Source organism: Grammomys surdaster, unplaced genomic scaffold (genome assembly GCF_004785775.1).
Source record: "Grammomys surdaster isolate TR1022 unplaced genomic scaffold, NIH_TR_1.0 342, whole genome shotgun sequence".
In the NCBI taxonomy this organism is placed as follows: Eukaryota; Metazoa; Chordata; class Mammalia; order Rodentia; family Muridae; genus Grammomys; species Grammomys surdaster.
Genome location: NW_021604761.1, coordinates 1247614 through 1260752, shown reverse-complemented (window position 1 = coordinate 1260752; position 13139 = coordinate 1247614). Strand labels below are relative to the sequence as shown.

Here is a 13139-nt window from a genome sequence, read left to right as displayed (position 1 = left end):
ATATGAAGAGTATATTAGGTAATTTGACTGATTTCAGATTTAAAAAAAAAATAGAATATTTTAGATACTAAAGAAGTTTAAGGGTAGCACAGTAGATTTGAGTATGGCTGAGGCCAGAGTTGATTTGCTGTGAATCTAGTGCATCACTGATGTTCTGTTTTCCGTGTTTAAGTAGCTGTTTTACTTCTCTGCATTTGCCTCATCATTCTTCTATAAACTGCCTATGGGATATTTTATGTGTATGGGCATTTTGCCTGTACATGTACCATGAGTGCCTGGTGTCTGTGGAAGGCAAGAAGAAGTGTTGGGTCCCCTGAAATTGGATTAACAGACAGGTGTGACCTTCTTTGTAAGTGCTGGGAATTGTACTTGGGTCTTCTAGAAGAGCAGCTAGTGCTTTCAAGTGCTGAGCTATTTCTTCAGCCTTACAAACTACTTTTTAAATTGAGTCTAGATTTTATTTCTTTTTTATGTATATGTATATATGGTGTGCATCATAGGTTTGTATGTGTTAATAAGTGGGAGATGCACATATCTGTGTGGATGCACATGTGTACATGTGAAGGTCCAAGAATAATGTCAGGAGTCTTCTTCACTTGCTTTTCCACTGTATCCTTTAAGGTGGGGTCACACTCAAGCCTAGAGCTTGCAAACAGGGCCAGTCTAGCTAGTCAGCATGCTCTAGGGATCCGTCTATGCTTTCAAGCCACCAGGACAACCATCTATTACTTGCTTTGAGTTTCCAAACTTGGACACTCACATTTGGAAGACAGATGTAGTGATTGTTGACCCATCTCCCCAGCCCTGGTAACAGTTATGTACATGTTTTGTTCCTTTTGTCATAGACATAGGCAAAATTCACTGTGCCAACAGATCTAATAGGCCTCTTTATTCAGGATCCCAGGTGACAGCTTTCATACATCTTTTTTGCTGTACATGTGTGCTCATGCATGCATGCATGCATGTATGTTTGTTTGTAGGTGCATACACACAGATGTTCTTCTGTATATGTGAATGCACACAGAGGCTGTAAGTTTACATACAGTGTCTTCTTCAGTTGCTTTCCACCTTAGTTTTGAGACAGGATCTTTTTTTTTTTTTTTTTTTTTTTTTTTGGTTTTTCGAGACAGGGTTTTTCTGTGTAGCCCTGGCTGTCCTGGAACTCACTCTGTAGACCAGGCTAGCCTCAAACTCAGAAATCCGCCTGCCTCTGCCTCCCAAGTGCTGGGATTAAAGGCGTGCGCCACCACTGCCCGGCCCTTCGTGTGTTTTTTAATAGACCCTTTCTGAAGATTTCTGAAATGCAGGCCTTAGGCTCTGCTCATCTAATAGTCTACATGAAGGTTAATTTTTGTCTGTTGCACACCTGTCTTCATGCTAATCAGTGTTGGCCTTGGAAGCAGTATGTTCTGTCAACTATGGGTATAGGCAGAGCACCAAATGGTTTGGAAGAGATGATCAAATATTAAACTCTTGGCTATCAAGATGGCTCGGGAGGTAAAGAGAGATACTTGTCACCAAATATGAGCTTGATCCCAAGGACTCATGTTGAAGGAGGATGTGGAATCAAGTTGTCCTCCTACCTCCAGAATGCTCACAGGCAAAACACACATAAAATTAAGTTAGTCCATTCATTTTCTTTTTAAGAATGAAAGTTATCTGATGATCCCAGCAGTTTTTTCCTGAGTGGGGAACAGTGACAGAGCATACCAAAAGTCCTGTGTACTTACCTTGAAAGTCATTGTATGATAAAGATTTATTCACTCACTCTCCTTTCTCTTCTGTTGCTTACTCTAGGGTAACCAGGAGCCAACAACAACTCCTGACGCAATGGTTCAGCCTTTTACTACCATCCCGTTCCCACCTCCTCCACAGAATGGAATTCCCACAGAATATGGAGTGCCACACACTCAGGACTATGCAGGCCAGACCAGTGAACATAACCTGACGCTCTACGGGAGTACACAGCCTCATGGAGAACAGAGTAGCAATTCACCCAGCAACCAGAATGGATCTCTCACGGTATGTGAAGCTGGAGACAAAAGGTAGAAGGATGTGTGAAATTTGCTCCTTCTCAAAAGACAGAAAGAAAGCCCTTTGAGTTAGTTAGTTTACCATTTCTGTTCATTGTCCTGAATGCATATACTGACTGTTCTTTCTAAGCCTTATGGCTGGACAGTGGGAGTTTGAACTAAACCTCACCACTGCTGCCCGGAAGCAGCCTTCCTGCACCCTCCACTGTATGAAGCCCCGCACCCAGCCTCACCTGCACAGTCTCACACAGCCTCCTGCTCGTTCCTTGGAACTCTAGGCCATTTAAGTGACTTGTACTTCCCTCCTGGTTTTCCTACTCAGCCATGGGTGTTGTGATGGTTCCTTCTCTTGTTCAAATTTCAGATGTTGCAATGTTCTGGGTGCTTTCTCTGCATACTTACACCACCAACTCACTGTTACTTAAGCCAAAGCCAGGTATCACCGGTTCCTTGCTCCTCATTTCTACCCGTAGTCATTAAGGAGTTTAGCAAGCACAGTTCCACAGTAGTGTACAGTGCTGCACAGTAGTATACAGCTCAGATCTTCTCATCTTCTCCCAGGTGGAAAGTTTAGCTCTTCTGCCAGCAGCTTGGGGTTGATTCGGGTGACTAGAGATTAAATGACATCCTGGCCTCAGAAGAATGAGTTTAGGCAAGTTATTTAATGTTCCTTTGCCTTGAAATAAAAGAAAATGAAGGTCATAATGCCTGCCTCAAAGCTGTCAAGAACATTACAAGAGTTTCTGATGGGCCTGATGGAACAAGCTTGTATCTTTGCAACCCAGGAATCTGAGGCAGGTGGATTGCCATAGTTTAAGATCTATTGGAGCTACAAAGAGAATTCAAAGCCAGCCATAATTCATTAACAAGATCCTGTCTCAAACTTAAAAGTATAAAGGGGCCAGGGACAAACTCAGTGGTGGAATGTGCACACTGCACTGCTCAAGCTTCCTCTGCCTCTTTTTTTCTCCAGCATAGCATTTTTATTGATTATTTGGGAATTTCACATAATGCACCCTGGTTACACTCACTTCCTAGTCCTCTCCAGTCTGTACCGTTGCCAGAATCCATCAGTTACAGAGAGCCACACTTCAGAATCCTTATCACAATTTTTTTAAGAGTTTTCTTAATTTTCTGTCTAGACTACATAGCAGCCACAATGGTGTGTGTTTGTTTAATCTTTGTTTTTTCTTGTCTATGCTATGTGTGTTTCTGCCAACTCTTTAATAATTTCCTAGCACATTTAGGAAAACATCCAAATTCTGTTCTTTGTTTTCTAGTCTCCAGCTCCAGCCCACCTCTTTGACTTCACCCCTTACCACTTACCAAAGGAAAAAAAAGTGTCCCAAGCTAACCAGATACATATCTCACACATAGCTATGGTCACCACATCATAATTATCTGTGGGGTTTGATTCCAAATGGAATGCTCTGTTGTTGGTATCAAGCTGTTTGTTGTGTTTAGATTCCATTTCCCCTTGGTATCAGAGTAGCAGAGGGCACCTAATTCAGACTTCAAGCATCTGGAAAAGATTCCCTTCTAGAAACTAAAGTTCTCCATTGTATCATGTGCACAGAGCCTGCAGAGGCTTTCATTTTGTTTCACACACAATTGGGCACCTCCATGGGAAAAACAAAACCATTATCTCCTTGAAAACATGCCATCTTTCCTGTGATGGTCACTCCTGTGTAGACACATCATTTTATACCCATAAGTACTATGCAGTAATGGAGACTTGGTTTGAAGGAATAGTCTGGCTCTGAGAGTTCACAAGAGGCTCTTGTAGCATTTTTTTTTTTTGGATGAGGACTGTACAGGCTGCTCTGTCAGCCATGTTGTTACCTTTCTAATGATAATGAACTCACAGGTTTACTAGAACAACTGTTTCTACCAGAGGAATAAAGGGGGGGGATGTATTTCTGAGGTTTTTTTTTTTTTAATGATATTTTGACTTCAAACTCGATTTGTAGCATTTCTGTTTTTTTTCATTTCTGTTCTTTGTTGTTATTTTGTTTGTTTTGGTTTTTATCTCTCTTTTTTTGACAGTTTTAGTCTTATGTGTGTGTTTTTGGGAAACTGGTTCCTCTGAGTTGATAATTTCACAAAATTACATATAAATCAGCTTATGAGTACTTGCCTTACATACATGAAGCCATGGGTTTGATTCCTCAGAACTGCATAAAACCAAGTATGATGGTGCATACCTATAACCCCAGCGTTCAGAGGTGGAAGGAGGCTCAGAAGTTTAAGGTCATTCCTGGGGGCCTAGGGAATTCCAGGCTACCCTGGTTCATATACATGATCTCAAAACAATTTAATCATGACAATATATGATTCCTTTTTATTTTCCAGAGTTCATAATAACACCTTATATTTTTAAGACAAAGTTGTGACATACATCCTAATGGATGAGAACACCTAATAGTGACTCTCGTCTCTTCTTCCCATGTGCTGAGATTACAGGAGTGTGCCACCATCCCCCAGCTCTTTCACACACATGTACACATTTTTTTCCCTTTAGACAGGATTTCTCTGTGCAGCCTTAGCTTGTTTGGAACTTGCTATGTAAGCCAAACTGGCCTCGAAGACTCACAGAGATAACCTGCCTCTGCCTCCCAAATGCTAGGATTAAAGCCATGCACCATCATGCCTGGCTGTAGAGGGATCTTTTGTACAATGTATGGAAGTTTCACCTGTCAATAAAAAAGTCTTTGGCCAAAGAGCTGAGGCAGAATTAGAAGGTGGAACATCCAGTAGAGAGGGATTGAATTTTTGGGATAGAGAAAGGTGTGGGGAAGATTTTCCCCAAACAGTGAGAAGACAGTTGCATAAACCTGAAGACCAGGTCACCAGCCATGTGGCATAACTTAGGATAGAACAATGGATAATTAACTTATGAGCAGGCTGGGGAACAGAGCCAAAGCTGATGGCCTATGCACTTATTCATATATAAGAAGTCTCAGAGTCGTTATTTTAGGGAACTCATGCCTGGGTGGAAAAAGCTCTCAGTTACACCTGGCTATCCTTAGTTTTAATAACTTATGTCTTCTCTGGTCAGTCTACAAATTACAGTTTATATTTGTGTGTGTGTGAGTATGTGGATGTTGCTCGTGTAGAGGCACATATGAACCATGCACAGCTGCCTGTGGAGACTAGAGAACAAACTCAGCTGTGCTTCCACAAGAGCTACCTCTTTTGTTTGTTCCTTGGCCTGGAGCTCACTGTGTAGGCAAGGCTGACTGACCAACAGGCTTCCCCAGAGCTGAGATTACAGGCAGTTCTGGAGATTAAATTCAGGACCTCACTAGGAGGCAAGCACCTACGAAGCTGAGCTGTCCCAAGGCTAGCTGTTCCATTCAGACCTTCACTGTCTTCCTCCCTCCTGGTTAGTGTGTGACTCCTCCTCCTCCTTTGCATTTTATTTTATATCAGGTGTGTTTGAATGTCTTTGCACCACATGTATGCTCTCAGAGACCAAACAGGGCATCAGATCCCCTGGGACTGGAGTTACAGATGATTGTGAGCTGCTATGTGAGTGCTGGGACTCTAACCCAGGCCCTCTGCAAGAGCAGAGAGTATCCACACTGAGCTGTCTTTCCAGCCCATTTTTAGCTCTTTAAGTTGGAAGCTAAGTCAGTTGATGTTCAGGGTTTCTTCATTCTGTGTTTAAGCTATGTTTCTCTGTAAAAGTCCTTTTAAGTGGAACCCAAAAAGGAGGTAGAATGTTCTGGATTTGTTTGTTTGTTTGTTTGTTTGTTTTATTTCAAAACATTCTTAAACTTCATTAATTTCAGTCTGGGCAATGATGGTACATACCTTTAATCTCAGCTCTCTAGAGGCAGAGGCAAGTTCCAGAATATCCAGAGCTACACAGAGAAGCCTGCCTGGCATTCACATGTGCTGGGGAGGAGAGGGGAGGGGCTAGTGGACGACGGACTCATTCTTGTTTCTTTGTCTAGTGCATTTATTTATATCACTTTTTAATTCTGAAATTGCTCCTGTCATCATTATTCGTGTGTGTGTGTGTGTGTGTGTGTGTGTGTGTGTGTGTATTTAATTCCTTTAATTCCTTAGTTATATTTGTGTATGCTACATTGGCATCATGTTCAGTCCAGCATCTTGGCCTGGGTCCATTTCTAGTTACTGCTAATGCTTTGATTCTGGGTCATACCTTGCAGTTTCTTGCTTTCTATAAGTAGTAACTCTGTGTTATTTTTTTTCTGAGAGGGAGCATGTACACGCTGTGTAGTTTGTCCACAGTAGAACCACACTGCAAGGACACTGATGCTTCTGTGCCTGATCTCTCTCTACCCTCCCCAGCTAGAAGGCAGATGCTGCCTGGCCATTAGGAGTCCATTCAGTTGAGCCAGCTCATTCTCAATTCTGCTCTGGGTTTCCTTTCCACTGTCTCAATCTTCCCATTCCTTCCCCTTCTGACCTGAGTTATTCTGCAGCCTCCCAGGAGGAGAGCTTTCTAGACTTTCTGTAGCACACCCCCTGCCCCATCTCCCTTTTAGCTCTCTGTCTGATCCACTCCTCATCCCAGTCAGACCACAACCTCAAGCTCACAATATGTCCTGTTAGATTCTTACTGATTTGCCACCTGTTGCTGCCCAGTACTGTGAGTTTTCTCTCTCCTCCTTCCACATTTGTAGGAAATGGGGATGCATCGCTTAAAGATTAAGTAGAGTAGTAAAACTTAGATGTAACATTTATTCTACTAAACTTTTACCATCTGCTTATGTGTCTCATAAAACAGTCTAGCAGTTCATATGGCCAATTAAATCCAAGAGGCAGATAGGAAGCAAATTAATTAATCATAACCTAAGTTTACATAGCACCTTTCAATTTAAAATGCTTCTTCAAATTGTTTGATTGTAGCCTGTAAAACGTCCAAGTGGGAAATTCTGGATCTATGCCCTTCACCACTCAGACCCAGTGAAAATAGATTGTATGCATGTTTATTAATCCTCCCAGGCTGTGAGCATCTTGTCACTCGGCCTATATAGGTATTGTTGTTACCAGAAAACCTTCCTGGCTTTCTGAAGCCTCCAAAGAAAAGGTTTTCTTTGTTCATTTCTGCATCCCATAACATCTCACAGTGCCCAGCGCTCAATGCTTGTTGGAGAAAAGATGCAACAAGATACAGATGTTCTCAGAAGGGGAAAGCTGCACGTCCTGGTAAAGATTCTAATTCTCAGATCTGGGCCTTGCATTTATATCAGCAGTAGAAATTCAGGCCTGAGTAGAGTATGTGGTATGAAGTAGAGTGTGGTGTGAAGGATTAAGAAAGTCAGTTCTTGGTTCAAGGTTAGAAAGCGTAGATTCACATTTGGACCGTGTTCAGGGGGGTTGGTGAAGGCCTGTAGGAGAAAAATCATTTGAGCACAAGTTGGTAAGAGCTTTTGGACACTGATGAGAACTGGGGACTTGATTTGAGGTTTTGAAGGCTATGGAATGAGGAGAAGGTGATCTTGCAGCCTAGGCAGCAGGAATGCAGGAGCTGGAGTGAGAATGGCCACAGCTACAGTGAGTCATGTGTGGTTTGTCCTTGGGATCATGATGTGTGTGGAGAGAGTGAGGTCAAGAGTCCAGAACTGGACCAGTAAAGTGAGTAGGCAGCTAGCTAGCCATGTATTGTCCTGAGTAAATCATGTTATCTCAGGGTTTCACTTTCCTTCTCTGTGAAATGAAGCTAATGCAGTCACCTGGCCTGGAGTACAGAGAGCATAATAAACTAGAAATGCATGAACACCTCAGGTCTTCTCATTATGGCAGTCCCACACATTAACCCGGGACTTTGCGCAAGTGCTTGCCTCTGTGTTATATCCCCAGGCTGAGATTTTTGAGGCAGGGCTCACTTCGTAGCCCAGACAAGCCTTAAGCTCAAGACCCTGGCTGGTGTTGGAGCTACTTACTGCTTTGAGCAGCGCTGTTAAGTACAGCTCATGCTTGGGTTGGGTTAGATAGTCTGGTCTTGTTGGAAAGAAAGGACTTCTCATTCAAAGATAAGCACTAAGCACTGAGTTCTAGAGTTTTTCTTTTTCTTTTTCTTTTTTTTTCCCTTTGTTTTTTTCGAGACAGGGTTTCTCTGTGTAGCCCTGGCTGTCCTGGAACTCGCTCTATAGACCAGGCTGGCCTCGAACTCAGAAATCCACCTGCCTCTGCCTCCCAAGTGCTGGGATTAAAGCCATGCGCCACCACTGCCTGGCGAGTTTTTCATTTTAAATGAATTTTAGAAATTTGGTCTGCCTTTAAGATGAGAGCTTGTTTTGACAGTCATCTGGTCTTGTTATGCACTGGCAAATGCACTAGCCAGGGGCTGCCTCCTGACCTGCAGAGAAGACAGGAATCCAGTTCCTAGATGTGCAAATATTTCTGCTAAAAGACAGCAAGTTTAAGTAGCCAACACATTTGAAGTACTTGGGCCTTAAAATTCTACTTACTGGATTATATTTTTTCCAAAAGCCTAATGCCTGCCCTTTTTAAAAACAAAACACTTTTAATGAGAGAGACCTTAATGGTATAATTAGCTTTTATGACCGACTGGTAGTAAGGTTTTACACTGTTGGGGTTGGAGAGTTGGCTCACCAGCTAAGAGCACTTGTTCTTGCAGAGGACTCAGGTTCAATTTCTAGTGAGTATTTGGTGGTTCATAACCACCCATAACTTCAGTTCCAGAGGATCCATCTCATCTGACCTCTGTGGACATCAGGGACAAATAGAGTGAACATGTACATATGCAGACAAAATAAAAATCTAAAACAGAATTTAAAGTTGTTTTTAAGAGACAGATTCTATATCCCCTATACCTGATATTTAGAGAGACCTGCAGTGAGTTGAAGGAGAATGCAGGATGGGGTATTTCTGTGTGGCAGTGCTTTTCCTCGTGTGGTCACAGATCACTGGCAGGTCCCAAGACTTTCACAAAATAAAAATCTAAAACAGAATTTAAAGTTGTTTTTAAGAGACAGATTCTATATCCCCTATACCTGATATTTAGAGAGAGAGAGAGAGAGAGAGAGAGAGAGAGAGAGAGAGAGAGAGAGAGAGAGAGAGAGAGAGAGCGCAAACCTGCAGTGAGTTGAAGGAGAATGCAGGATGGGGTATTTGTGTGTGGCAGTGCTTTTCCTCGTGTGGTCACAGATCACTGGCAGGTCCCAAGACTTTCTTAGAGGGACCACTGGGTTAAACAGTTTCCATGATTTTACGATGTAACACCTGCCATTTCACAACATTTGTTGGCTTTTGCCATTAGTCCAGTGCTTTAGTGGGAATCAAAACAGTGATAGTAAACCATGCTGGTGGCAATAGTTATACCCTTCACATCACAAATGCACAGAACAAAAGAAACATAAACTCAGGAAGGTCCTTGGTGAAGCAGTGAGTAACTGGTCCTTTTCATATTCCCTATAGGAGAATGAAAGGTGTTCACACCATTTGTTTTCTGTTCAAAATGCTTTCCTTGCCACAAGCGAGAACATTGTGATTGAGCTGCAGGCTGAACTCAGCTGTCTTTCCATACAAGAACCACTGGTGGGCAGACTAAGACTCTCATTTGAATATGTGGCAGACATTCTCTTGAAAATGAGTAGAATCATTTTAAAGGAGGAACTTGATCAAAGATGCTATTAGTGGCACGGATACCTTGGAGACTCAGCTGGGCGGCCCCCCTCGGCCGGGCACCGGAGCTACACTGTCATTCGCCCTGGAGGAGACACTCGAGTCTGACTGGGTGGCAGTGAGGTCCCACATATTTGAGATTCTATTAGCAACATTCAAACTTCCCTACAAGTATCAGAAAATTTTGTGTCCCCTGTGAGCTTGATAGTTCCTAAGTATACTCAGAAACAGTATGGCAACATCCTAGGTAGTGATGGGCCAGATGTAGGCCCATGGTCCTTTAAGAGTATCTCAGGGCTGGGTGTGTCAGAGGCAGGCAGGTCTCTGTGTCTGAAGTAAGCCTGGTCTACGTAGCAAGTTCCAGACCAGCCAGAGTCATATAGTGAGACCCTATCTTTAAAAAGAAAAGAATATTGTAATGGAGCCAGAAAATTTCTCTCACCCAGCGACATAGGTGCCTCCTGAAAGACACTGTGTTTGAACTGATCTTGGTGTGAGCACAACCCTCTGTGCTTCTGTGCTGTCTTCTGCAAGCACAGCATAGCATTGTACAGTAGCCGGGGGGTGGGGTGGGGATGGAGAGATGGAGAGACAGAGAGAGACAGAGACACAGAGACAGAGAGAGGATATAGGTGTTTTGAGGGGCTACTATAAAACAGCTACATGCTGGCTCTTCCGGAAGAATCAACAAGAAAACAGTATATTTAAAAATAAAAATTCTTCTTAACTTTTGAGAATTTCAAATGATCTTATACATGTGTTTTGATCATATTTAACCCATACTCTGTCTTCATCTTCCTCCAAGATCCACTCCTCACTCTTTACTCAGTCCCAATTTTGTGTCTCTAATTTGTGCTTCTCATATACTCATGGGTATAGAGACATCCATTACAGCATGGTCAAGCTTTTAAAGAAAAGCAACTCCTCCTCACCCAGAAGCCAGCAACTCTCAGTAACTCCTCAGATGCAGCTCTGGGCTCTTGAGCCCCTTCCTGCTCCATACTAGAATGTCAGTGCTTGATCTTGTGTGTGTCTTATACAGGGAACCAGAGAGTCTGAGTTCACATTGTACCATACCAGCCTGTGTTGTAGTTTACAGAACAGACATCTAAGTAAGACTGTCTCAGCAACCCACATAACCACCTGAAGAAGACTCTATTGTCTTAGATGACATTTTCATGTATCTTAATTGTCCCTGAAGACATTATCGTAGGGCAGGATATGGGGATATCAATACCCTGATTCTGTGTTAGCTGAGCAATGATGTGTGGTGTCTGTGTCTTAGGGTGTTTTTTTTTTTAATGTGTATAAGCCTACATGTATTCATTCAGTGTACCACATATGTGCTTAATGCCCATGAAGGCCAGAAGACGGTGTCAGATGCCCTGGAACTGGAGTTGCAGACAGTTATGAGCCACCATGTAGGTACTGGGAATTGAATCCAGGTTCTCTGGAAAAACAGCCAGTGTTCTTACCACTAAGCCAGTTCTCTAGCCCTTATATCTTAGATTTTAATAAATAAGTTTGAAATGTAATAAAAAGCTAAATTTTTTAAGTATAAGTAAAGCATTGAATAAGGATATTATCCTAGTTTATTTTCTGTGGTAAAACACCTTGACCAAAAGCAACTTGGGAAAGAGAATATATTTCAACTTATAAAGTTCCAGGTTATAGTTTATCATTGTGGGGAAGCCAAAGCAGGAATTTTACATAGCTAGCCCACATCATCATGTTCATAGTCAAGAATGGAGAGAAATGAATGTATATATGCTTGCTTGCTTGTGCTCAGCTCACTTTTTTCACTCTTCTACAGTTGAGGACCCTGACAGGAAATGATGTCACCCACACCTAGCTGGCTAGGTGTCAATTAACTTAAGACAACACCCCCTTCCCAGGTGACTCTAGGTTGTATCAAGTTGACAGTGTTAACCATTGCAGATAAAAAGGAAACATTTTTATAACTGCACAGTGTTTGTTTTTAAAGTTAACTGTTATTACAAGAGTTTTAAAAATATACCTGGCTATGGTGACATATGTTTTTATTCCTGTTCTTTGGAAATAGAGGCAATAGGGTCAGGAGCTCCTGGCCAGCTTCTGCTATCAGGTTCTCAACCTGTGGGTCACGACTCCTCCAGGGATCCAATGACCAACCCTTTCACAGGAGTTTACCTAAGACCATCTGCATATCACATTTACATTATGACTCATAACTGTAGCAAAATTACAGTAATAAAGCAGCAATGAAAACAGTTTTATGGTTGGGGGATTCACCACAACGTGAGGAACTATATTAAAGGGTCTCTGCATTAGGAAGGCTGAACCACTGCTCTAAAGCCTAAGTATGCAGTGTGCTGTTGTATCTAGCTTTGATGTTTGCACAGCAATGAAATTGCCCCACACTCTGTGTGCCTGTCATTAGGGATCTCTAGCTGTACTTTGAAGAGTTTCCCAATGGCATCAGTACTGATATTAGCAAATAGGGTGATTGAGGTTAGGTGTAATATAGTGAAATGTCCAGTGGGGGCCCTCACCTTTAGTCCTGGCATTCGAGAGGCAAAGAGAGCAGAGCTCTGTGAGTTTGAGGCCAGCTCTACAGAGCTAGTTCCAGTACAGTCAGTGCTACACAGAGAAACCCTGTCTTAAAAAACCTGAATAAATAAATAATAAAATAAATACTGCCCAGTCAGCAAACCATCAGTTTCACCATTTACAAATATTGACTGTTACAAAATCATATACGAGTGAAAGATGCACACAAATTACTTGGTTGTCTAGTCAACAGTAGCTTGAGAGATAGCATAAGAAGTTTATTGGCGAGTTCGAGGCCAGCCTGGTCTACAGAGTGAGTTCCAGGACAGCCAGGGCTACACAGAGAAACCCTGTCTCGAAAAACCAAAAAAAAAAAAAAAAAAAAAAAAGAAGAAGAAGAAGTTTATTGGCTTGGTTTGATATTGCCGTTAGCCTTCCTGCTGAGGCGATGAGGTCAGTGGGCGAATGTTTACCTCTTTAGTGTATGTGAGTGAGCCCTGGAGTCCATCCCCATCAAGAAACCACCACTTGTCAAGTGTGGTTACTTTATCCAAGATGATAACCCACAGTTGACCAAGAGGACTATTAAATACCTGTCTCTCTTTCTCAGCAGTCTGTGGGTCAGAACAATGTATCAAACAGAACAAATGCTGTATTGTGGAGATCACTAATACTTAAATAAGTGTTGCTTTGGAAAATAGTTAATTTTTCATAAAAATGTTTTGTTAATAGTAGGCTTGTGACATCTATGTAAATTTCTCTCTGTTTTAAATTTCTCATGTGGTAAATACTAATGGGTATAAATCCACAGGATATACTTTGTAACGTAAAGTTAAAAGGGACCAGGCTTGTGGTGCAGTCCTTGTAATCCCAGCCCTCACAAAGGCGCAGGAAAATCAAGTTGGAGACCAGCCTGAACTGCACAGCTAGACCCAGTCATTAAAGAGGGGGGGG

General features: G+C 42.2%; 1 protein-coding gene across 7 annotated transcripts in view; it reads left to right on the top strand.

Moving 5' to 3' along the window:
* Positions 1–13139, top strand: part of Rbfox2 (RNA binding fox-1 homolog 2) — a 249215-nt gene that overhangs the window by 191344 nt on the left and 44732 nt on the right. For all 7 annotated transcript variants that reach the window (XM_028778949.1, XM_028778947.1, XM_028778952.1 and 4 more), the window contains one exon: positions 1798–2022. In XM_028778949.1, the coding sequence (XP_028634782.1) occupies positions 1798–2022 (225 nt within the window). The remainder of the gene's footprint in view (positions 1–1797; positions 2023–13139) is intronic.